General features: G+C 43.0%; 1 protein-coding gene across 1 annotated transcript in view; it reads right to left on the reverse strand.

Annotated features, from left to right (window-relative positions):
• Positions 1-21,619, reverse strand: part of myo15aa (myosin XVAa) — a 47,745-nt gene extending 26,126 nt beyond the window's left edge. Inside the window, exons 1-32 of the mRNA XM_062530986.1 lie at positions 21,537-21,619; positions 21,290-21,353; positions 21,042-21,151; positions 20,827-20,901; positions 19,968-20,076; positions 19,172-19,275; positions 18,811-18,874; positions 18,470-18,583; positions 17,457-17,618; positions 17,117-17,230; positions 12,525-12,583; positions 12,309-12,432; positions 12,064-12,159; positions 11,823-11,954; positions 11,573-11,698; positions 11,378-11,455; positions 11,110-11,264; positions 10,915-10,960; positions 10,340-10,464; positions 9,970-10,087; positions 9,459-9,634; positions 8,790-8,874; positions 8,216-8,297; positions 7,843-7,970; positions 7,500-7,595; positions 6,843-7,078; positions 5,538-5,716; positions 4,464-4,536; positions 3,166-3,357; positions 1,824-1,927; positions 1,498-1,592; positions 357-484 (exon numbers count right to left, since the gene is read on the reverse strand). Coding sequence (XP_062386970.1) covers positions 357-484; positions 1,498-1,592; positions 1,824-1,927; positions 3,166-3,357; positions 4,464-4,536; positions 5,538-5,716; positions 6,843-7,078; positions 7,500-7,595; positions 7,843-7,970; positions 8,216-8,297; positions 8,790-8,874; positions 9,459-9,634; positions 9,970-10,087; positions 10,340-10,464; positions 10,915-10,960; positions 11,110-11,264; positions 11,378-11,455; positions 11,573-11,698; positions 11,823-11,954; positions 12,064-12,159; positions 12,309-12,432; positions 12,525-12,583; positions 17,117-17,230; positions 17,457-17,618; positions 18,470-18,583; positions 18,811-18,874; positions 19,172-19,275; positions 19,968-20,076; positions 20,827-20,901; positions 21,042-21,151; positions 21,290-21,353; positions 21,537-21,619 — 3,632 coding nt within the window. The remainder of the gene's footprint in view (positions 1-356; positions 485-1,497; positions 1,593-1,823; positions 1,928-3,165; positions 3,358-4,463; positions 4,537-5,537; positions 5,717-6,842; positions 7,079-7,499; positions 7,596-7,842; positions 7,971-8,215; positions 8,298-8,789; positions 8,875-9,458; positions 9,635-9,969; positions 10,088-10,339; positions 10,465-10,914; positions 10,961-11,109; positions 11,265-11,377; positions 11,456-11,572; positions 11,699-11,822; positions 11,955-12,063; positions 12,160-12,308; positions 12,433-12,524; positions 12,584-17,116; positions 17,231-17,456; positions 17,619-18,469; positions 18,584-18,810; positions 18,875-19,171; positions 19,276-19,967; positions 20,077-20,826; positions 20,902-21,041; positions 21,152-21,289; positions 21,354-21,536) is intronic.
• Between the last annotated feature and the right edge of the window lie 4,586 nt (positions 21,620-26,205).

The raw sequence follows: 26,205 nt of genomic DNA on the forward strand, positions 1-26,205 counted from the left end.
ATCAACTTATCGTTCAATCAAATATGACCAAACATAGCAAAAGAAAAGCACACGGCATATGTGACCAAACATATAAAGAAAAGCACACGGCATTTATTTTATTTTCGGATCTGCACCGATCTCACAAAACAGGGTTCAACAAGAGGTGTAACCATCACTGCAGCTTGCAAGGGAGGTCGCGCCGCACCCCCCCCCCCCCCCCCCCCCCAAATATTTTCTCCCCGGATCTGCATCAATCTCATGATTGACCTCTAGCGCCTCCGGTTGACGGAAATCCGTCATATGACGGAAAACTTTAATCCATGCACACACACACACACACACACACACATACGCACGCACACACACACACTCACTCACCTCCGGGCTGCAGTCCTGGAGGATAGGACCTGCCCGATGGGGACTTGTCCTCGTCGCCCTCCCCTGTCCCAAGTCCCCCTGCTCCCATCATACGGCTGGACATGCTGGCGGCCTTCTCCAGGTCCTGGAGAGTGGAGAGTGAGCTTCAGTCCAGCCAGGACCCCTCAGGGCACTGCCCCATGGGAACTCAATCTTCCCTGGGGAGTACCTTATACCCTCTAAAGAGGCGCAGCTCTAGTTTAAGCTGGCCACAGCTGAATGACCACTAAGAGCTTAAGGGTCAACTTTCTAAATGGACAGATTTGTTTTTGTCAACTGAGGATGCCCTGGGTTTGCTGACTTACAGTATTAAAACCTAAAAAAACCCAAAATGTATAAATATATATATTTTAAAGTTCTCAATATCTGTTAACCTTTAACAAGAGTGGTAGTGGTAGTGGTATTGTGGTAGTGTGGTCTTGAGGTGATTATTTAATTTCAGGAGGAAAGCATACTTTTCCTCCACATATTAAAAGACTGATAAAGCATCACTAAAACACTATAGAGATAGTTGTTCCTTAGCAGCAATGAAGGTAAAAGTGTAAGGGGTGCTTGATACAACAAGAAATACGGTAATCAGGTAACCTAATCACCCCCCATTAACTGGGATGTGGAACTGTTCAAGAACACCTGATACATTCAGACACTCCAACAAACAGGAGCGTTTATTCTGGTGTAAAGTGGCTCTTAAACTGATCACTTACTTTACCAACTAGCTCCTCTTAACTAAATCAAAACTATTTCTAACTGTTTATATGACAACTTCAAGTTTTTCGATATAACCCATAGCTCTTAACCTTAAGACCTTACTCAGTGGTGGGTGACTAGCATGCTAAGGATCATTAACTCCCTGAGACAGGGTTCACTGCATTAACATGCAGTTACCAGGGATAATATGGCTGCTGTGACCCAAACACAGACAACACATAAAGACAACACTAGCATGGAGCTGTTGGTGGTTAAAATGCATATACAGTATACAGCGATCAAAAGCAGACCTGCGTGCTGTGCTCAGTTGAACAGGCTCTTCAGATACTGTAATAAGAGGGCTGGAGGGCAAACTGGCAACTGAGGAGAGTGGGATAGGAACGTGCTTACCCCACTTCCGTCGGAAAGCACCGGATCAAACAGGCTGTCCAGATACCTGTCCATGCCTCTCTGGGTGGGAGGCTCGCTAAACGTGTCCGACTCTACTGTAAAAACAGGAAAGGTATTCAAAAAGTGTTTTATGGAAAGAAAGATGTTCTATGAATACCATGTGTATATGTACACATTTACACATGTTTGTGCGTGCTTTTTTATTTACACGTGTGTGCCTGACTGTACGCTTATAAACTGGCCTTAACACTGGCTAACAAATGTGCCAGCTGTTTTTTATTAACTTTTCAGAATCCCCACTGAGCAGCTATGTCAGACACACTGACCATGACTGTAGTATCCGTCTGAGTCTGGGATGCTGGGCATTGCGTGGCGAGTCGTGGTGAGAGGACTTTCATCATCTGAGTCAAACCCACTTCCAAACAGGGCACTGCAATGAGTAACAGACAAGGCTCTAGAGAAGGACAACATGTCATGTGCTTACTGTAGGACACTTTAGCAATGTCATAGTACGGTGTCATTGTTATGCTATGAAACTGATTATAATGCAACACATGTTTGTATTTCACAAGACCTACAGTCATGGTTGAAGTTGTCGGCACCCCATGCTAAAGTTGACTAAAAAGAGGAATATAAAATCATCTTTTGGAAATTGATTTTAATGGCTTAAGTAATAAAATTAGGAAAAATCCAACCTTTAAGGACACACCAATTTTCTTTGTGTATGAATAATGTATCATAAATAAATAAATGTTCTTCCCAAAATACTGGGGTCAAAATATTGGCACCCCTTTGTAATTTGCATTGAGTTCAATTGTTGATTTGCATTGAGTTCAATGAGCATCAAACAGGCTAATAGGCTAACTGAAGAAAACTGAACAAAACACCATGCCTATCTCTAGGTATGGTGAAGGGTGTGTGATGATGTGGGTCAATTTTAGTTCTAAAGACCAAGGGAACTTTATCAGGATGCATAGAATCCTGGATCCATGAAATACGTGGCCTTAAAAAATAAAAAAACTGCCTGCCCCTATGTTAACCCTATGTGTTAAATTCCCATAGGGTTACATAGGGGTGCCAATATTTTTGACCTCGGTATTTTGGGAAGAACATTTATTTATTTATGATACATTATTCATTCACAAAGAAAATTGGTGTGTCCTTAAAGGTTGGATTTTTCCTAATTTTATTACTTAAGCCAGTAAAATCAATTTCCAAAAGATGATTTGATATTCCTCTTGTTAGTCAACATTAGCATGGGTGCCAACAATTTCAACCATGACTGTATGTGTCCATTTCGCTAAGTCAGTCCAAGTCTGTTAAATCTATTCAGAATAAACACTGACACAAGCGTAATTCATTTGAAGATCTATGTCAATGGTAAATGGACTGTATTTACATAGCGTTTTTCCACTCCTCCGAGCACTTAAAGCGCTTTACAACGTCATTTCTCACATTCACTCATTCACACACACACACACATCGATGGCAGAGGCTGCCATGCAATGCGCCAACCTGCACATCGAGAGCACTTTTGGGGTGAAGCGTCTTGCTCAAGGACACTTCAACAGGGTCAGGAGGAGTTAGACAGACAGACACACACAGAGGGGCCAGAAGGTATAGAAGGGCCAGAGATAGGGACGAGATCGCCACAGCGGCTCTACTGACAGGCTGGCGTTGGGCCTCGTCCGGTTGGGGCTGTCGGCGGAGATGATGAAGTAGGACTTCTGCTTGGGGAAGTCCCGGATCAGCTCCAGGTCGGCGATCAGGTCCATCACGTAGTCGTGGCCGGCAAGCTCCGCCCACTGGCCGTGCTCCTTCATGAAGACGGAACTGCCCCTCCAGCCCTCCACCATGCCCCTGGCAACAAGAGGGGGGCAATAATTAGACCATGATGAGTTTCAGATGTACACTGGAAAGGTGTTAAATTCCAGTGGCTGCCCCAAACCCAGGCAGGCATACTGACCCTGACTGTGATCCACATAATGCATTTATTCACACAACTCTAGTCTCTTATAATATATCAAAGACAGAGCGAATGCACAGCATTTTTGTGACACTTTTAAAATAAATGTCTTCAATGAAATGGCACCATATGCTGTGATGGAGGAGCTGAAACAGATTCGGTTGGCACTATAATGTTATAGATTGGAGCCTAAAGCTTCAGCGTAGCCAGGCAATTTCCACTGTGCAGTATTGCCAATTCTGCAATTCTGGCATTATTGAAACTAGTCTGTCAGAAAGGACAAGAGAATGTCACAAGACACTTTGCTTGCTGACTGAATTTTCTCTTGGCATATCATTGACATTGGGGCTCACGATCAATGTATTTAGATGATGCTGTGAAAGCAACGTGCGTAGACCAATTGCAGGGCCAAGTCTTCCTGGGGCAAATGTCTAGAACACAACTGGTAGAACTTTCTGGTTACTGCTTACTAGTCCAATACAATTGGCACTATACTACCAAACCACCCCAGCCAATTCGGTTGTTGCTGTAAGTCCGACGTCACAGGCCCGACAGCTTTTTTTCGTCAAACTAGCACAGCCAGATGGCTTTTGCAACTTGTAAACTTTGTCATCATCACCTCCGTTTTATTGAGCGTAAAACAAAATGGCTAAACTTTAACAGAGTAGGCTAATTAATATAGCTGTGCAGCCAGATGATACAGTATATCCAAGGGTAACGTCCAGGCTTCCATGGAAAATAGAATTTGAGTATGTTGAGGCAACACGTGAGTAGTAAGAATAGTGGAAACAAATAGTTTATTTCACTGACTGTGGAGAATAACAAGTGAGTCTGACAGCCGTTGGACCTGTAAAGAGAATGATCTGCCCATTAGTGCACCATGTCTTAAAAACCGAATACACTAATGACAGACACCCTTTGATGACGTGAATTACTATCAGAGAGAACCTGGCAAATTGTGTGTTGTGAACAGACTAGAGTAAAGTGATGATCAAGCTACCTGTGCTGAAGGACGTCCCCTGCCAGGTCCTCCCCGCTGGTCCAGGAATGGACAGGACACAGGAAGGATGTCCCTGAGAGGCAAGATGTCCGCGGGCAAAGTGAGGAAGACAGTGAGAGGTGGAAAGAAAACAATTGAGTGCATTTATTTCCCATGTGGTTTACCCACTCATACCCTGTGTCTCAGTAATCTCAGTAATCTAATAATGTCTCAAGGGCCCTTCAGTTTTGAGATGTAGCCAAGGAGCTCAGAGAGTAACTAGAGCAGTGGCTCACCAAGTGTGTGCGTGTGTGTACAGTATGTGTGTGTGTGTGTGTGTGTGTGGGTAGGTCGGAGAGAGAGAGAGAGAGACAGAGAGAGAGATAGAGAGTGTGAGGGAGAATGTGTCAATGTGTGTGTGTGTGTGTGTGTGTGTGTGTGTGTGTGTGTGTGTGTGTGTGTGTTTGTGTGTGTTTGAATGTGTGCACGTGCGTTTTAAGTAGCCTGTAGGCCAGCCCGAATTGAACCCCGGCCACAAAATTGGGAAATTCCGTATGGACTTGTTTACATGCAATTGAGAAGCAACTATGCCTGAACCAGAGCAGTTTGAACCGACTGCACCAATCAAATTGGTTGGCCGCACTTTGTACTTTGATGGACAGATGAGTAACGGTGCCTCGTCTATCACGTCACTTGAGCTTGCTTCTGTTGGTTTTGTTTGCAACAAAAAGCTTGTCGCTACGAGCTAGACATTTAGATTTCGCTACCTCATGTGTTGTATAAGATACTGACAGTGCAATAACTTTAAAAAAATGACCAGAAGACGGCGTTATGGGAGAGGGATAGTTCAGGTGTTCTTCCTACAGGATTCACGGTAAGCTATTTCGTTGCTCTGATAGGTTAGGTCTATCCAGTCAAGTGCAGAGGCATGTCCCCCCCCGTATTGACTGAAACACGCCCCATAATCACGTGCCAATGGAACAGTATCAGACTCAAATTCTGACTAGAATTGAGTATGACTACGTCAAGCTACTTTTTAAGCATTCTTGGACATGCTTAAAACGTTAAGCAACTTACAACGTTGATGAAGCTCACCATCAAAGCAGTGCACTTGCAACACCATGTTGGCATTTTTCCTATTGGCCGTCCACTCTAGCAAGGATAGAGGATAGGTCCTAGCGGTTTCTGGACCGTAGATAGACTTCTGCATGGCTTGTATGAGCCTATGTTGGCAAATAGCATTGTAGCCCTCCATAGCATAGTCTGAGACGAACCTGAGGAGGAGAGAGAAGAAAACATGGCCTAGTAACCTAGTTATATTCACTTCAGATGAATCTATGTTAATGTGCTGATTCAGTCATGTCCTAAATAAATCACATTCCCTGGTTAAGTGACTTCAAAGGCTGTGGTTTATTTCAGATACTTAAAAATGGAATGAGTTTGGAAGGATTAGATGCACAGGCAGTTTCAGAAAAGGATGTCAGTGTTGTAGTTGACAGAGCTTTGGTGCAAAAAGAATCATAAAACAGCCTGGTGAATTAAGTGATTTGGAAGAGTGTTTTTTTAATTATTCAGAAGACACGCTGATCTTCAAAACAAGGAAGCCAGACCTGATTTGCACAAAGAGAATGAATCAGAACCAGTTATGTGAATAAAGCAATTCAGAGCTGAACCCTGGCCTGGGGGTCAGGATTTGGAGGTTCAGCTTCAGATAGTCAACATCCCAGCTAGCCCTCACCATTTTTAAAAATGGGTCCGACATGTGCTCACTTCTAACCCAATTTTTAAGTCAATTAGGTGCCACATTTTTGATGGCCACTAATTAATCATCTATGTGCATTGGCTGACCACCAACCTGCATCAACGACATACAATACTCTTTGTTGTCTCCATCTGTAAGGAGGCATATAATTGGCTCTAGAATCTAGATGGTGTCGGAAATGAGCCCAGTGAAACCATTTAGAAAAACACAGCTTAAGAGAAACATTTGTGTTATATAATAAATATAAATGGGGGTGGTACTTCCTCCCTCTCTCCAGCTCTCTTTAATGCAGGTGCATCTAAAAAAAATGTAATATCATAGAAAAGTTCTTTGTCCTGCCCTGACTGAGAGACTGAAAGCTCAACTTTTGACTTAATTAGCTGATTAGAGATAATTTCAAGTTGCTATTTCTAAGTTAAAAAATCTTTTTTGGAAAATCTTTAAAATCTTTAATTTTTTTGAGATTCTGAACTTCCAAGAGCTGTAAACCGTAACCATCGATATTAGAATAATCAATGTTAAAGATCATCTCTAGATTACCGGTATATTAAAGTTTGACTTTTTGAAATGATCTTCTCCATAATATTCCACATTTTTTAGATGCACCTGTATGTAATACCTCCATGCCTGTGACTCACTTGAGGAGATACTTCTCCATTTTCGCCGAGGGGGCAAATGTGCTCAGACAGGCTAGCAGCAGCAGCCAGCCTCTCTCTGCGTTGTCGGGATTGCTGTTCCTCCACACCTGGTTGGCAATTTGACACAAGGTTTCATCCCTCAGACTGGGATGCGTGAGCCCCTTCTGAATGATGTAGTTCCCAAACAGGTTCTCCTGAGCGCCGTTTAAATGCGGGTCACCCATGAACCTTAAAACCTTTACAGAGAGACGTAAGAGAGCTGAAAAGGATCTTTTCATTTGACTCGATTTATCAAAAATGAAAATTATTAGGAATGTTAATGAAGAGTTGTAACAATACAGTTACATTACCCATATTGCATATGAAGAGTTCAGACATAAAACCCCCTAAATCTGTCTGACCAGTTTCCTTACAAATGAGCATTTTTTTTATCAAGCTCCTATAGGTTTTTGTCTACAAATCATTTCAGACCAGGAAGAGAGTGGTATTCAGCGGGTTCTGAAGTAAAATTAATTGATGAACACATACTACTGTATGTGTGGAGAGCATTCACTCACCATTTTTATCAATTGTTTTGACAGAGGTGGCTTTTAGAGGGTTTTGCATTTGAACTCTTCATATGTATTTACAAGTGTTAGCATTTCACACAAATCTCACCATGACGAAAATATTAAGAGCCTCATGCTTCAGGTCCTCGTCCACATGCGTCAGCGGCATGTCCAAAGGTGCTGTCAACATTCCAAACTTGGGCGCCTGCAGAGTTTCATTAGTGTGACAGATAAATGCTTCGGGGTGGGAGACGACCTTTGCATGAACTGTTTCAACTATGCTGTCGATTTACGCTTTGGTGTTTAAATCTTAATCATAAACCTGTGCTGTGAAATGCAATTCACTTTGGAGTTTTCTAGATGGACGTCAAATGAGGATTAAAAAAAAACAGATTTTCGCATTTAGAAAGAACTCATCCGGACTCATTGCACTCGAGTGCAATTAGACTCACTTTGAAATAAAGCTGAATGCATTTAGTCATGGAGTAATTATTGATGTCGAGGGGCAGGGTGAGCTGGGACATCACTTGTACAGTTGGAGCCTGGACCAGAGCCAGGCAATCTGAGTGCAGCTCTCTTCCTCCTAAACAAAAAGAGCGGCCTGTCAAGAGCTGGAGGTCTTTCTGTTAGTGCATACAGTAGACTAGATACTAGCATCAAACAGACAGAGTGAGGATTCATTAGATGCTGTTTCAGGAAAAGATTCAAATGAAAACTAAAGGCCGATAAAAATTCTGAAAAAAAGAAAAAACAAACACAAAAAATACTGGCATTTCCATAAATAGGCCGTGTAGAGAGAATGATTTTCCTTTATAGAATAAAGACCTGCTGCTGAATTGAGGAGTCCTGCCAGCTCAGCTGGAATGGGCAGATGTGTAACGTTGACAACCTCGCGCCTCGACAGCTCCTGCACACAGTGAACAGAAATATCCGCGTGAACATCGCGCTAAAACATGACATGATTCATCTGGAAATGAGGACAGAAACTGAAACAAGATCATTTTTCACCATCTCCCTTCTGATCCTCTCCTCCTCTTCCCTCCTCTTTGCTGCCAGTTTGATCTGAATGGAAACAGTCAGAACAAAGAGATTAGATTAATCAAGAGCCCTAATTCAAATTATTTCCAAAGTTGGGCAATGAGCAAAATGCCTTATTTTGTGCATGATCTAAAGCTACTGCGTGCTGCAGGGAACAGTGCTTTGATCCACCCATTTGTGCACAAAAGATCTTGCTCATGGCGTACATTTGGGAAATTTATTTTGAGTTAGTTATTATATTAGCTTTAGTTCATTTTGCTTATTGCCCTACATTACCCACCATTTAAAGGAGGGCCAGAGATATTATACACTCAGAACCAGACCCAGAATCATGCGTGCACTGTAAGTAGACAGACTGTACCTTGATGAATCTCTTCCGATTGACATACATATGGATAATCGACCGAAACCTGATCAGGCTAATCCTCATTTTCACGTACTGTTTTCTACAAAATAAAATACAAAAAACAAAAATAAATAGCAGAAATATAATTTTGCTTTAGTAATTCTTAAGCTGCACTGGGTGTGCTATAACAACACTATCACTGGGTGTGCTATAACAACACTATCACTCCTTCAAGGACACCATGGAATAATCTATATCTAGATTATTCCATTTGTATCATTATATTAACACACAGGATAAAGTGTTATAATCCCTTGTGCCAAAACCCAAGGTAAAAACATATTAAGAAGCAGCTGCCCAAAATTAACTTAAAGAAGCAAACTAACCGCCAATCTGCCATCCAATGGTCACAAACACAAGACAAATGGCCATTGGCCAATTTAATGACATTTAATGTTTTAACACAATACCCAGTTTAAGACATTTTAAGAGAATACCCAGTTAGTCATAAACCGACTACAAGGGTCATGATCCTATGCTATCAAAAACTTGATACATTGAACATGGTGCAACACATTGGAAATGACAGAGACGTCATTCTCTATATTATAAGTCAGTGTAACATTAAAATGAGTTTGAAGCTATCGTAAGGTGAAAGAAACGCATTGAGTTCCTTTCACACACCTTGAAAGGAACCCTCTACAGTGAGCCTGCAGCCTGATGATCTTCATGCGGAAAACCGAGTAGCGCTTGCGCACAAAGTACATGCGCGTGTAGCGCTGCAGCGTGAGGGCCGCCACGTGCCGAACCCGATCCCGCTTACTCTCCAGTAGCTGGTACACTTCCTCCTTCAGGAAAAGCTTCCACACAGCACGTGCAATTAAAACAAAAACAACACACAGTTACAAACATAAGCTTTGAGATGCAAACAAACCAGTGTGGCAATTTAGGAAGCCCCTGTTTTGCTACACATAACCTTCTCCTAAAAATCTTAGAACGAACTGACGTTTTTGAGGCTTGCAGGCCTACTGGTAAATTCTGTGTACCCGGTCACGATGAACAACAAATCTATTTCTACACAACAACACTGTTCCTAAAACACCAGAGTGAGAGTAAGAGAGTCGTGTGAGAAGTGCGGCGTACGCACATTCTTCCAGTCAATATTCTGGACACAAGACGAAGGGGCACCTCTCACCTTGGTGACTCCTACTTGGAAGGCCCCTGGCCTCACGGGACACAGCTTCCTCAGCATCAGAACGCAGTTCTCGCCATTGGCAGGGGGAGGCTGCTTCATGCCCAGAAGGGATTTATACCTGTAAATGAGTCACAGTGTGTCCTTCCTTTAGCAGGTGTTTACTAAAAATGTGTATTCCAAAAAACAAAGTTGCGCTCAAAAACAGGTTAGAAAAAAAAAGTGTGAGTTTATAAAAAGGTGTTTATAAGGATTAAGGTTTGTTGTGTTGTTGTTATGAGTACGCCTGGTTTTATAACCACAAGTGTGTGTGTGTGTGTGTGTGTGGGGGGGGGGGGGGGGTCTCAGCTGGATAAGCCCTCTCATCCCACACCTGAAAAGGAAGACATCAAAAGGCACTCTAATCGGGTAGCCCTCCTTCCTGATGCGGATGGTCTCCAGGATCCCAGAGTAGCGCAGCTGCGTGCTCACCAGTTCCACGTCAAAGACGCCAGGCTCCTGCAGAGGACCACAAACTCATTTACACATTGTGCTGGCCCAACCAAAAGGTCCTTATCACGGCTAGATTAGCATACGTTTATTCAGAACTAAGCCACTTACAGTACAGCACAGTCTACGGTAGGGCCCCGCTTAATCAGTCTTCCCTAACACTAGAACAGCCAAGCGCCGGTCAAATGACCGCTGTGACGTATTACTTGAAGCGCCATGTTGGTTTGACCTCAAACCGCTTTGACTGGTCAAACCGGTTTGATGACCAGGGCGCGGCACTTCTAGGTATAAGTGGGTGAGAATGGCTTGGCCGTTCTAGTGCTAATTAAGGAGGCCATGACCATAACGTTGTTATCCCCCCACCAAGAGTTAACAAACATAACTTGACTTGACAAACTGTTAACTTGACCGTATATTTTGCACAGCCTCGATTTCTTTTTTAACATTACACTAACATACCTTGTTATGGTTTGGCTTGATACAACGAACAAAAAAGGGGTTACATCTGCAAACAAGCAAAAAAAAAAAAAACTGTGAATATGGTACATATGCATCACAATTCCATCTTTATTAACTGGCTGTGCACTGACAGAAACGCTTCACATTTGTATGCATGAACAGACACAGTGGAGGATTAAGAGATAATCTCCAGACCTCTCGATCTTCTCTATGAGCTCCAGAAGGGAGAGCTGAAACTTGGCAGCGACTGTCGAGGCCTGGTAGCGCCGAGTCACCGTGCTGTTCTTCCTCACATGTGTCCTCTGTTGCCCGAGGACCTCAGCGTAGCTCACAAACAGATTAGACACCATCTGAATGCAACACAGGAAGACTTTGAACACCTCACACATTCCTGTGGCTCATGTTCATAGTGGCAGAAACAATGAGGGATGATAATAGAGAGACAGGGAACGTGTTTCCTCACCTTGTTTCTACTCTGAATGAAAAGGTCGAGCACCTCCTGACGCACCTGGTCAAAGTTTTTGTCTAAGAACTTGTGGACCTGCAAAAAGGTTGTCACCAGTTGGCTGATAACGCATAGAACAAATACCTCTGCTAATTGCCTGACTGCGATTTAAGATGACTTTTAGCCTCTGTGGCTTCTATGAAGAGACTGTACCTGGTAAGTAACTTTTCCAGCGTAGTGTTTGATGGTGAACTCAGGAAGAGGCATTTTTGGCTTTACATACAAGGGATTGTTGCCATGGTGATAGTGACATTTTTGAAGGAATGTGTGGTCTGTTGCCTGTCAACAAATAAAGAGGCCACTTGAAATGAATGTGGATGAAAACAACGTCTTACAAAATAACAAAACAAGACATACATTTCACAGAAATGAGCCCATGAAGCATAATGGGCATGTTGACTACCTGAGGAAATCCGCTCTGGTCATCAAGGATTCTGAGAATCCCATGGGGTTTTGCTGCTATGATGTCAATGCAGTCTTGGTTGCTGCTGAAAGGAACCTCCTGCCAGTTAATTTGCTCTCTGCTGTATTCCTCCTGGGAGGAAATTAAGGAGAGAAAAATATAAGTTTTATGATGAAAATGTGGGCTATATGCATAAGGCAATCCAATTCTAAGGAGATTATCATAAAAAGAGTGGGCTTACTTGTTCTTCTCTGAACACTATCCTGTTGAAAAAGAATTGAAGGTACTCATTTGCATAATTTATGCAAAGCTGCTCAAAGCTGTTGAAGGTAAGGTCCTGTGAAAGAACAGACAAAGCAGGACAGAAAATAACTTCTTTTCATGGCATGGTGAGTTGCTCAGGATGCAATGTCAAAATACACAACACAGAAAAGAAAACAACAGCATTTCTCTGTGTATGGTGCATTCGATGTTACCCCAGATTACCTCAAATCCATAGATGTCGAGTATGGAAATAGACAATGCGTCATTTCGTGGGTAAACCAACTTGTTGATACGGTCTGTCAGCCAGTTGAAGAGAAGGGAGTACAAGATCTTGGCAATGGCATCTCTGGTGTTTTCAAAGTTGGAAATGTGCCATTAGCTCAATATTAAAGTTTTATTACACACTGAAAAATCAGAATTCTGAGTGTGAACGTTTACCTGGCATCAACTGCACTTTCAACTGTTACAGGGGTATAGATCTTCTCCCTCATTGTTTCCTGTGGTGAATGAAGAATCATCCTTTTAGATTGTAACCGGTACAATTATATACAGAAAACACTATATGTGTAGCTTCGACCAAGAACCCAATGAGAAGAAGATTCAGACAGACTACAACTGGAAATTACTATCTGTGATGCTAAACAGAATATGTGTTCAGTATAGCGTGGTCAGACCTTGGCTTCCTTTAGTTGAGCTGGCATACATGGACAGTGCAGTTGTACAATGGGCACTTAGCCAGGAAGAGGTACAGTATCTATTTGATACTTGAGGAAAGATAGGCATCTTTGATACAAGATTCGGTTATCGCACCAGTACATGTGTCCCTGAAACCCTACACTGCCCATCCCAGTAAACACACTTGAGGGGATTATGAATGTAAACTCTGTGGATGAAAGGAAGGACTTTAAACAGACTCAAATTATGTCAGCATTTCAAATTATTGGTTACAATCATTAAAAAAATTTATCGCACAGCAGTTTAAAGAAACAGCTGAGTATTTGACACTGTGAAAATGGAACCTATGATGGTTAGATAATTGAGCAGCATACAATTAGGGCAATTAAAACAATTAGTGGGGCAGATCATGTTCATAGGGCTTTCTGTAAAGTCAGCGACTTGAAATGGATCCGCCTGCACTGTCATGGTACAACAGCATGAATATGGAATACGGTGTAAGATGAACATGATATGAGAACACAAATATGATAATGAGGCAATCATAAACACACTAATAGATGCACATGAGGAATTGAACGCATTCAGAAAAGCCAACAACTAGTCATATGGTCTTGCATAATCTCTCTCTCTATCTCTAAAAAAGAAAAATGAAGACAACAAAATCGGTGTGGTGTCAAAAATGATAAAAAGTGGCATTTCCCCTGTTAGCCCAGAGGGAGAGCTTGGATTAAAACCTGCTGCGTGGGGACTGTTTGACAAAAAAAACTAAAAAAAACTACGAGAGAACCGAAGCCAGGCAAAGAGCCTGGATTAGGGGCTGATGAGATGTGCCATCAACAGATGGGTGGAAATGATACCGCTCTCACTGAAAGCCTCCCCACTGCCGCCTCTCTGCTCTGCACGCCAGGCACGGTAAACACAACCTGTCGCATCAGCGGCCTCCATTAAAGACAGTGTTAATCCCTTTGCCATTTGACATCCGGATTTCACTCCCAAATACTGTAAAAGTAGTCTTGTATTCGTGTGCGTGTGCGCGCGTGAGCATTTGCTCTTCCCTGTTTGTTCCCTACCAGTTAGTATATCTTTAAGATTGTGGAATATACATCAGTGGTTTTGTCCGAGGCAATTGCAGTGGTGTTGAGATAGTGCTATTAGAGTGATCATGATAGACCGAGCTAAAGTAGCCTATGTGAGTAGCCCACAGAGCGTGTTGCTCTCGTAGCCTAATTCGGTGCTAGGTGAGTAAAGCTTTTCCTTGTTTCATGGCAGATTTCCACTTTGCTCTGTCTCCAGAGCGCATGTAGGCCTACAGCCTGTTGACACTTCAGCGAATTAAGGGAATTTCCCAAAATCATATTTCGCACATATGACTAATGTAAATGTCTGTCCATTATTCTAAAAAGAACATGTGCACATCATGTGCACATCACATGTTCTGTATGTATTATTCATGCAACATCATATTCTGTATTGCCCATTATGGTCAATAAATGTCAGCCTTCACTGAAAAGATCTGATTAGCTGACAATTCATTTTAGTGCATTTGGTTTTGTCCCAACAAATTCCTCAAAAATGAAATCAGCAGTAATGCTGTAGAAGTTTACTGAAAATAACCTTGTTGCATTTACAAATCATGAATTGGTGTAACATTCCAACAGATTTGAATGGTTAGGCTTAATTTCTGCGATCAATCGCGATTAACTACACAATTCCATGCGATTAATCACAATTAAAAATAAAACACTTGACAGCTCTAGTTTTTCTCTGATGTCATGGTAAGGCTGAGCCCTGCTTCCTGGGCTTCATCAGATAAGCGAAGGCCCGTGGCATGAGAGAGTGAAAAGAGACAGCCCCGCGGTTCATCTAATCCAGCTGAGAGAGGGGAAATGACTTTAGCTGCGGGTCTTCTCCCGTTACATAGGGAAGGACCCGTTTCCCTAATTACTCGAATTAAGTAAATTGCCCACAGGCCCGGCCCTTAGCGGCGGCGGCGGTGTCACAGCAAATGGGCAGGAGTGAGTTTTGGCCGAAAACACCTCTGTACATTTCAACATGACCACAGAGCTGTAAACACTGACGCGTTCTGGCTGCAGGCTGCGGCTATTAGGGCAAACACTGGAGAGTGCAACTGGACGCCGGCGGGAGGATCGTATGAATGGGGCGTAAAGGCAGGATTCGGAAAGACTGAAGGGGCCGATGAAAGAACTGACATGGAAAGTCAACATGCAGATGACTATACGGATATACTGCTCTTTTTCTTTTCTTCTCTACGTGACGGGAACTTGAAAAGAGGTACTGGAGGGTTCCATTTTTTGCCGACTTTTTGTCATTTTTAAACACACTGAAAAGACACCTTGGGATTTTATGGACCACCCACTCTTACCCACATCAAGAGGCAATAACACAGGGAGAGCAACAGGACACTGCAGCATGTATTCAAAGAAGGAAACAATAAACTCACTAGGTTTGTAAACAAACAAAAAAAACTTACATGTGTGTTGCTATAGAAATGTTTGTCATTTCTGTTTGCTAATAATAATGCATGCTTGTATGTTGTAGCCAGCTATGTGATAGTGTGCCCAAACTATCTTGAATTATTAATGGAAGCTCGTCACAACATGCTGTAACTATGTCCATCAGTGTTTAAATGTGTGTCTTTAAGCTGTACAACAATGTATCTCATGGTGATATTTAATTTAAAAGTTACTCTGTCGTTGTAGTAAGCCTAAACATAAATAAATCCCAGTACCCCTGGCCCTATCTTTTACGACGATTTTATTTTTTTCAGTGTGAGTAACTGCTTTTACTAAGCTCTTGGTCAAAGTTCTTTCCAAGTTGTGGGAAACACAGTAGGTATTTCTCATTAGTCTTTTTATCTATCCTCCTTTCCTTCCTCAGTCCTCGTTCCCACTGATCTAGAAAAAGAATGATTGGCCAGCAACAATGGGATAGTCTATCCAGTGTTCTTTATAGATCGGTGGGAACGAGCCGGAGGACCGAGGAAGGAACGAAGGAAGAGAGGATAGATGAAAAGACGAATGAGAGGCGCCCAGTGAGTCTTTGCTATGGAGGAAGACTGGTGCGCCTTACGGACTCCTCTTCTGCCCCCACATGGTCACTTCCTGCCTCTGCATCTCCCGCAGATCCCCTGCAGTGCTACACAGGCGAGGACTCAAGCAGGGGAACACTAGCGCTCACCTCCATGTGACGTGAGTGCGCGCGCACAAGCACAAGCACACACACACACACACACACACACACACACACACACACACACACACACACACACACACACACACAGATACACACACACACACACACACACACAGACACACACACACACACACACAGACACGCACTCAAACACACACACAAACACACACACACACACACACACACACACACACACACACTCACACACTCACACACTCACACACTCACACACACACACACACACACACACACACACACACACACATACATACACACACACACTGAGCATCTCTCCACAGCTCTAGACTCAGGGTATCCCCCTGATCGTGTTTCACACGTTACCATGGTGCTGCACCCTGCCGAACTACGCCAATTAACTCTCTGCTGTTATTCCATCTGGAGGATTTAGAGCTTATATATGCATTGTCTGCGGCTGGCTTTGGTGTCACTGCCGTGGCTGCCAAGCAGACACACTGAAACGTTTTGCCAGCAAACTTATCGGTTTGTATTTCCAGTGACGTTACGACGTATACATATGGTGCTGATACTTGGCATCATGTTGTCATAATCAGGTCTTCCTGGAGGTAACCAGTGTTTCCAGGTACATAAGGCAGTCAGTTTATCTGTCTTCTTCACTTGAAAAGTGTGTTAATGGAGAGTATATTATTTTTGTAATTATTTTTTTTTGTGATGCAAAAGTAATTTCATCTTAAATCTAGGTCACACCCTAAATTATGAAAAAAGACCAACAGGCAGAACAATGGACAAACTAGTAAGAATACAACTGAAGAAATACGTAATTTACAGAATCCTGTTATTTCGCTTTCCCACACAGACATGTTCTCACCACTATAAATACTGTGCGTCCTGCATTCCGCGTGAGCAGAAATGAGAGAGCTCCATTTGGAAATGAGAGACTGGGGGACAATGCTGCTAGATAGTCTGTCTGTAGAACATGATCTGTGAGACTGCGAGAGGGTGCGAAAGAAAATGGAAGCAAAAACCGTGATTCAGGTTTCCTTCGGTGTAGACTCCTTGACTTGAAAGACAGAGAGAGAGAGAGAGAGAGGGCCATGTGAGATGGTCAGGGTGCTTGAGTTCACCCTCGGCTCTGAAGGGGTTACGGACACGTGCCGTACCGTGACTTTGAAGGTGATGGATTTCTGCAGGCCCTCAGGAGAGATCTGAAGAAGTTCGGCCACCACGCGGATCTCCTGAGCGCTCACCACCGACGCAACTTCCTGAGAGTCGGTCTGTGGGTTAACCAAAGACACAGAAAACGTTACACTAACCATAAGGGTTTAACTTTGTGACTAATATCCTTAAAGCTGTATACATAATTGAAGGAAGCTATGGCTGATCTATCTATTTAATTAAACATTCTAAATTAGTCAGAACTATCAGAAATGCTGGAATGAGTTTGTGTTCGGTTATTACTGATAAACAGATTAAATTATTTGAATTTATTTACACCGATACCTCATATCTCTCAAAGAATACATTTCCCAGGTGCAGAATGGAGGATAGGACCCTGAAGATGCTGCTTTGGTCTTCGGCACTGAAGTGTAGTATCTCCATGGCGCTGACGAGCCTGCGGAAGTCCTCTCCGTCACTCTTCCCCTGGATCTCACAGTCTCCTCCCTACGCCAGGTCAGACGTCAGAGGTCAAAGGTCAGATAGAGATCTTTCATTCACTCAGTGCACATTCTCGCTCAGTGTACAGTAATTTCATGTGTATAAGCCGCAGGGCAATGTTTTTTTGTAAGTTAAAAGAAACAAAACCATATTAATACCATATTAACTGCCCCCGTGTATAAAGCTCATAGCTGAAGACATTTAGCAAAATCAATACATAAGCCGCGGCTAATAGTTGGGAAATTACGGTATCACCTGTGTCTGTCTGAGACAATTCATACCAAAGAAACATAATGTTAAAATCCTATTTTCGGTAAATTACAGGTACATAAGGTGGAACCCGAAGAAAACGGTCATGCTCCTACACACTACAACAATGTAGTATATCAGCCATTCCAGGTGCACATTGGCAATGTCAGAAACTCCATTCTCCGTATTGTAAGTCAATGTAGCACTAAAAAGAGTTTGAAGCCATTACTCTAAAACCTCTAAGGGCACCTTGGCCTTCCACTAAAATAATGAGTGAACCACGATATCAGAGAAGCAATGTTGACCGACCCAGTTGTGAAATTGGAGTCCTGTTTTATAGAAACACAGAACGGAGTCTATATTTGGGATATTTCTGTATTGCATTATCTAACATTGTCGCAGGTACAAACATGCCCTTTTGTACGTTTCAGATTGAATTGATACCCCCTTAACGCTAAATGGGTACTAGTATATTGAAAATAGGCAAAAGTGGGAATTCCAACAACCTACATTGTGTTACACCAATATGTTACATTTTATTATTTATTCTGTTCAAGTTAGGTCTGATTCACCATGTCTCCAAAGTTTCAGAGCTTGTCTAGTTTTACCTGGTTGAGATAATAGTATGTCTCTGCCTCTTGGAGGTAGAAGGACTGTCTTTGTTGTGAGGGGAGGCCTGCCAGCATCTCATAAAAAATGTGATAGTTTCGTTCATCTTTGGCCTTGAAGAAGAAAAATAACACGTCCCAGATTAACACCTGCCATCTTTCTTCTCTCTAATTGCCAGCATAGTTTAAGTCAAATAAAGAATTAACTAGCAAATTAGAGTGAAATTCAGTTCAGTTAAATTGTTCCACACTACATCTCTCTACAGCAATAAGGGCATCTAAGGAGCGCCACCTAAATCTGAGCAGAGTGCAAATAAAACTGCATAATGAGCTTACCACACCTGAAACACAATCCTGGACTTCTCAAGGAGATACTGTGAGGTTATGGCACCACTGATTACACCCCTTGGTTAAATAATGCAGAAAAAGGACATCATCAATCATCCCTATAGCCCACTGCTCTCGCGTGGAAGGACGCAGTCAAGCACTTTAGGCACCAAATGGCAGCAAAAATACACCCGATCGTATTCTACCCACAGCTACTGAAGACGGCATATCATATGAATCTGGGTCCCATGAGCCATGAACCATTTAAAGCAACAGAACACCTAGGGAGCCGGCATGTTTATCGGTTTCAAACCCCAGTCAAATCCTTATCTGCACGGAGTAATACATAATGCAGAGCCTTTCAGTCATACTTACTCCTCCATGAAGATCTCCACAAACTTTCCAAAGCGACTTGAGTTGTCATTTCTCACGGTTTTGGCATTTCCAAATGATTCTAATAAAGGAGCTGCTTCAAGAATCTAGATAGGTGGGTAAAAATAGCACGTTAATTTATCTCTTAAATTCAAAAACATCTTAACAAACACACTCCACAGTGGCATTTACTTAAGAGACTAACCATATTTTATATTTTATAAATGTTGTGTTATTATATTAACAATTGAGAAAATAGTCAGAGGAGAGTTGATATTTCAGGACTAGTTTGGCTTTATATCAAGCTATAAACTCAAGCCCATGCATTGTATAGTTAAAGGAGAATTCCAGCGATTTTTCACATAGATATCCCATTCTCGAGGTCACGAACAGTGTCGGTACGAAAAAAAAATACATTTGGTTTTACCTAACTTGGTTGCTGCAGCCCACAGTTCCTACTTCCATGTAGCTACAGTGCCACACTCTGGAGGTATGTTCATTAGCCCCCATGCTCATGCCCCCAGAGTGTAGCATTGCAGCTTCCTGTTTTTTTTTTTTCATACCGACAGTACTCAGTGACATCGAGAAATGGAGACCAATGTGAAAAATCGCCTGAATTCTGCAGGCATGCTGTAGTCTTAACAGTCACACTGCAAGCAGCAGCACTCAGTATAGTCTAATACCTCAATCTGTGTCAGGATGAAAACAGGTGAAATGAACAGAAAACGACACGTTAGCCTCTCATTCACACACATATTCGATCATTATTTCCCAACATTTCCCAAATTAACAAATGCACACAGGTGTTTCCTCTGACCTGCTGAGTGATGTTGCGCTTGTGGTGTATTGCAGCTAAGTAACGCAGAACCAGCTTGGTGGCTTCAGTTTTTCCAGAACCACTTTCTCCACTGCAAAAAAACAATTTGGCAACAACCAACAACAAAAATGACATCAATCAGATTTCACTAAAACCGTATACATCAGAGAAACTAGGGCTCTCATTTGGATAAATCAAGGTAAAAAAAAAAAGGATGTTTCTTTTCTGTGCACGCACAGATTATTCATAGTACAATGGATATATGGTGTCACTTGTACTCTACTGACAAAGTAGCTTTGACCACTGGTGTAAAGCAGAAACACCTATTGCGGATTATGCCTTTACTAGCTAAGCACCCCAATTAGGCAAATTGGCTAGGGGACTTCAAACTCAAAGTCTCGGTTCGTCTTCGTCTTCATCGCAGCACTTCACTAATGAGGTACTTTTCTGATCATCGGACAAAGGTGAAACTGAGCCCTGGAATGTGTCTGACGTGCCAATTTCCCTGTGGTGGCAATGGGTGCCTTTCACACAGTGACATGATCTGAGGGTACAACCCTGGCCCAGACGCCAGTAGTCTTTCCTTACCGGTGTCTCCTTCAAAACCTGGTTTAAAGTGTTCCAGGTGATCAGCTGTGTCAAGTAGAGCTGACGTTGACAGTTTAATACTGTAAAAGGCTACAAGAGGATCATGGGAGTATCACTCAGGGGCTAAATGTTCTTAATCCTCCTAAAGTACATTCTTTGGACAGTTTGCATGGAGATTTACGACTTTAATGGCAAGAATTTAGCAAGTGTACCTGGCAGTGAACTGTGGTGTGTGCATACTACCCATACTTACCTTATGATAATGCACTGGTTCTGTTTGGCATCCATCATTTTTGTGTAAGAGACATTTGCAATAGCAAAAAGATGCCTGCCGAGAAACAAAACACTGACTTAAATAATACTGATCATAGTAATAAAATAGTGGACAGTAACAACTACAGTAAGAGTCTCTACTTATTATTATTTTATTTTTTTTATCAGCTATGGAGTTTATGTGATGATACTCACGGGGGATTTGACCCCAAAGCATGTCCTTTGTGTTGCAGCACCATGTCAGTCCCATAAATGTTAAGCATCCTGTAGGGATTCACAGACACTAGAATACTTCCGATGTACGTCTAGGCAGAGAATGAAAAAAACAACCAAATCATTAACTTTCTGCTGTACAATTTAACAACAATACAGAAATATGTACACATCAAAAATCAGTGTGAATGACCACCAGCATGTCTATGTGGAATGAATCAAATCCTTACGTAAATCAGTTCACGCTCAAACCTCTTCTTCAAGTTTATCAAAACAGCCCCTTCATGTAGTTCTCTGGTGGTGAAAAAAACCTCAACCTCATTATTCAACTCTGGTTTTCAAAAGCAGAGTTTAAATGAAAATAACATATTCTCAGGCATGAAAACAAATTCTGCATGCAAAAGACACTAATTAATTAAAGGGTAATGGCAATTAGTTCAGAATATTTACATTTACATTTTACGGGAGCAGACTTACTCTAGTTGGGTCATATCTTCGATCCCATCCTCCTCAGCCTGCTCCCTGTACCGCATGGTGGGGAGGCTGCGGATGGAGTACATCTGTGGGGAAAATGATAACAAAAGAGTGTATGCTATACTAGCACTGATAGTCATTCATTAATATTTCACAGAAAAACATATTTTTTACTTCAATTTTTGAATACTTCTCTTTTTTCAAGCTATGTAGAACTGACAGTAATTTATCTTTTTTTTTTTTTTTAAATATACACTGTACAAATGTCAGGGGAGAGCGAAGTTGCAAAGATGGTTCTCCGTAGATGGGTAGAGTACAGCTGGGAAGACACGCCATTCTCCCTATTACAAATTAATTTACCATCAAAATGACGTTGAAGCTTTGAAGCTAATATTTAGTAAAACACTTGCAAAGGATGCCTTTGACTTATGGTATGTAAGCACAGTACACCGGTAATACTTTACAACTTGAATTCAGATCAGCTGATACCAATATATGACATCTCACATGTCATTTATATTTGATGAAGATCTCTAGCTACAGTCAAAGGACAATAAATGTTTGAACTACAAATACAGTGTACACAGTTGTCATCCATCAGCTGTAAGTGATACTACCGCTAAGCTGACCACTCCTTTGTGGGTTACCTTATCATACCAGTTCCCTTGAGGTTCCCCTTCCCTGTCAGGTGCCCACTCTGGTACCGTGCCATCTGCCTCTTGTCCGATGAATGGAGGAATGCTAGGGTCCAACAGTTCTTCATCCCTGTACATGGACCATTTTGTGAGATTTTGCACAGTTCCATGAGGGAGGACCCTCTCTGCAGACCAAACATCATCAGGCAGCTGACCATCAACTGTATGATCTTGGGCCCAGTGTTCCCCTGGTTGCATTCCCTGAACCTGAGGTGTTACAACAGCATACCTTCCAGATGGGTCTAATGGTGAGCCTCCCAGCTTGAAGGATGATTTCCGTAAGTTAGGATTCTGCAGAGCGCTTGACAGGAATGGAGATGACGCTTGACTGGTTTGTGGAGCCTGCTTCTTTGTGATTATCGATCCATCAGGCAACTTATAGGAAGCTTTTCGCATGTTTTGATTCAAGAGTGCGCTGGAGAGCATTGAGGGTGTGGCTTGTTCTTTTTGTCCTGGCTTTTTTAAGAAAAGTGATCCATCTGGGAGTCTGTAGGATGCTGCACGAAGGTTAGCATTCTGCAAAGCACCTGAGAGATAAGGAGAAAATGATTGTTGTTCTTCTTCAGGCTGTTGTGTCAAAAGTGTTCCATCTGGTAGTCGGTAAGTAGCACCACGAAGACTAGCATTCTGCAGAGCACTTGACAGAAGTGGAGAAGAGGGCTGTTGTGGTTGTTTTTTGGAGAGGTAAGACATATCAGGAAGTTTGTATCCTTTCTTAAGGTTTGCACTCAATGCGCCCCCTATTTTTGATGAGGCCTGTTCTTCTTCAGTTTGTTCAGGAGCAACAGTTAATATGGACCCATCAGGTAGCCTGTATGTAGCTTTTCGAACACTGGCGTTTTGAAGAGCGCTAGACAGAAGCGGTGAAGTTGAAGGTGCTTGCACCACCTCGTTTCTTGTAATGAGTGTTCCATCGGGGAGCCTGTAGGTTGCCTTGCGAAGACTTTGGTTCTGCAGAGCATTTGACAAAAGTGATGGCGTGGCTTGCTCTGCTTTGCTCTCTGAGCGTGTTACAATTGTTCCATCTGGCAGCCGAAAGGTTTTCCCTCTGAGATGAGGATTGTTTAGTGCATTTGAGAGGAGTCCTAACTGACCAGTTGGAGATGAGGACACTTGTGCTTCTGCTTGTGCTCTCTGCAAAGGGGAGATGTATGAGGCATTACGAAGTAGTGGGTTTTGTAAAGCACTCCCAAGAAATGGAGAAGATACTTGAGCTTGCTGCTCCACCTGACTTGTGTTTTGTTCAAACATAGTTTGTCTCTGAAGAGGTGAGATGAAGGATGCATTGCGCAGATTAGGATTCTGCATCAGTGCACTAGTCAACATGGGAGAGGTGCGTGGGTCTACTTGAGCAGTTTGTGCCATCATTGGAGAAAATGGTGAGCCAATTCTTTGCAAAGATGTGAGTGAAGTATTCCGAAGATAAGGATTCTGTAACGCACTTGAAAGCACTGAAGACTGTGCTTGCTCATGCTGTGCTGCCACTTGGGCAGCAGGCGATGGAGCCCTTTGTAAAGGTGAGATATAAGAAGCATTTCTGAGAAGAGGGTTTTGCAAGGCATTGGCCAAACCAAGAGATGACTGTAAATTCATTTGCTGGGTTTGTTGTGCCATCATTTCAGTTTGTGGAGATTGAGCTCGCTGCATAGGTGACATATAAGAGGCCTGGCGAAGCTGAGGATTCTGAATGAGGGCACTGGAGAGAAGAGGGGAGGGTCCCTGCACAACAGTCTGATCAATTATCTGTTGAGTAACTGGACTGCCACTAGTTGGAAATGGTGATCTAAATGAAGCTCGTTGGAGGTTCTGGTTAATTAAAGCACTTGAAAGCATTGGAGAAGAAATGATGGTTGGTGTGGGTGACCTTGCAGGTAGAGGAGACCCCGGTTTAACTGAAGGCTGGGGTGACAAAGGTCTACTTGGTACTTGTCTCACAGATAGTTGTGGGGATAACTGACCAGCCTGCTTTAAGGGAACTTGCTGAGGAAAAGAAGACTGGGCGAATTGCTGAGGAATAGGAGATGAGGCCATCTGTTGAGGAAATGGAGATTGCGGGACTTGTTGAAAAGAATACTGGGGAACTTGTTGAAAAGGCTGAGAACCATATTGCTGAAAGGAACCTTGTGGAATTTGCTGCATGAAATGAGTTGGAGCAACTTGCTGGGCAAATGGAGACTGAGGGATCTGTTGAGAAAATGGAGACTGTGACATTTGTTGAGGATAAGGTGATTGGGAGATATGTTGAGGAAATGGAGATTGGACATTCCTAGCTAGGGGGTGACCTGGACCTCTCAATGACTGTCTGAGTGTCTGAGGTGAATTCATAGGTCTTACAACCGGACGTCCTCTTCCTACAGGCTTGTGAAAACCCCTTTGTGGACTTTGGGCTCCAGGTGGTAAAAAACGCTTGGAATCTCTAAACCCCGGAGGTCGGGAACCTTTCCTGACAAGCATCACTGGTGTTGAAGTTGGTGACTGTCGATCAATCGATCCATGTCCAGTATGAACTGATGACCTGAAAGGGGCAACATTTTGCATCAGTGGGGGGCCTTGACGACTTCTTCTGCGTATGAGGGGGTTACCTGTTGTTGGCTTCACAGCTCTCATTGGCACTTTATTACGACCTACCCCCCTGAACCTGCGTGTGGATGTACGGGTGGGAAAACCCTCAGGCTGGGACATTCGGGTGGACACTCGTGATGGTGATGGAGATAAAGGGCGACCAGGTGTGTGAGGAGATGCTGGTCTTGGTGACCCAGCACCCATGGCCCGAGGTGGAGTAGGGGATGAAGGTCTGTATGATAATCTAGAGTGTGGAGGGGGGCTGCTAGCTCGTAATGAAGGTTGGGGTGACATGGGCCTCCTTCTAAATGATCTTGATGGTAGGGGTGGTTCTGGGGGCCTTTCACCAAAAGTCCTTGTCGGACCTATTGGTGATAATGGTGGTGGGGACCTAGAGCTTTGCCTCAGTGTTGGACGGGGAGATGTTGGAGGACTTGCTTTTCTGAAGGATCCACGTGGCGAGGGAGGGGGGCTTTCTCTCTGAGGGTAAGGTCTACTAAAGCCCATGGTTCCTCTCCGTGGTAGTGGGGATAAAGGCGGAGGTGATCTTCCTCGTATGGAGGGTTGGGGTGATGGCCCTCTTCTTGATAGCTGGGGGGAAGGAGGGGGGCTGAATTTCCTTCTCTGGAGTGGTGAGAATGGTCTTTGGGCATTGTTATTAATTGTTTGGTGAAAAGATCTGCGAGACATTTGAGATTGTGGACCAAACCTTCTTGTTTGTCTTGGAGTAAACATTGGTCCCATTTCCATATGTGAGGCCACAGGAGTACCTCGGCCGGTGGCAATACTAAACTGCCTCCTGGGAAAATGAGGAGACTGAAGTGGGGTAAACTGATTTTCAAATCCATGAAACATAGGGTCAGAATAAGGTCCAGCCATGTGTGGACCATAACCTCTTGCTGACAAAATAGGAGACGGCGGTGCTGAAAATGCCACAGGTCCCACTGGTCCAAACGATTGTCTGTGTAGTGACATTTGAGGGGTAAGTGGCGTCATCTGTTGAACAGGAGAAAACACTGGCGCCCTACCAAGAATAGGGCTCCCGGGAACAAAAGGTGTGGACTGATGAACTAATATAGGACTAACTGATGGAGAGAGGGGTTTCTGAGCCATCACTGTTGGCTCTGGAAGCACTGTTGGCTGGGGAAACCCCACAGTTTGAGGATGGAGCATTGCTTGGATGTCATACTGCACATCAACAGGCATTTCAAAGTCATTTAAAGCTATCTGTGGTGAAGGGAGAGTTGCAACCTCGATTTTTTCTTTCCCAAAAAGTTTCACTTGAGGTCTTGGGAACCGGAAAGGATCCTCAATGCCAAAGCCATCAGAAGAGAAAACTGTTTGCTCATTATTGTAAACCTGTGGAATAGGGTCAATTTGTTCTATTACGTTTACTCCTGCTAATGCATACTGCT

This window comes from Sardina pilchardus, chromosome 3, assembly GCF_963854185.1.
Source record: "Sardina pilchardus chromosome 3, fSarPil1.1, whole genome shotgun sequence".
Taxonomy (NCBI): Eukaryota; Metazoa; Chordata; class Actinopteri; order Clupeiformes; family Clupeidae; genus Sardina; species Sardina pilchardus.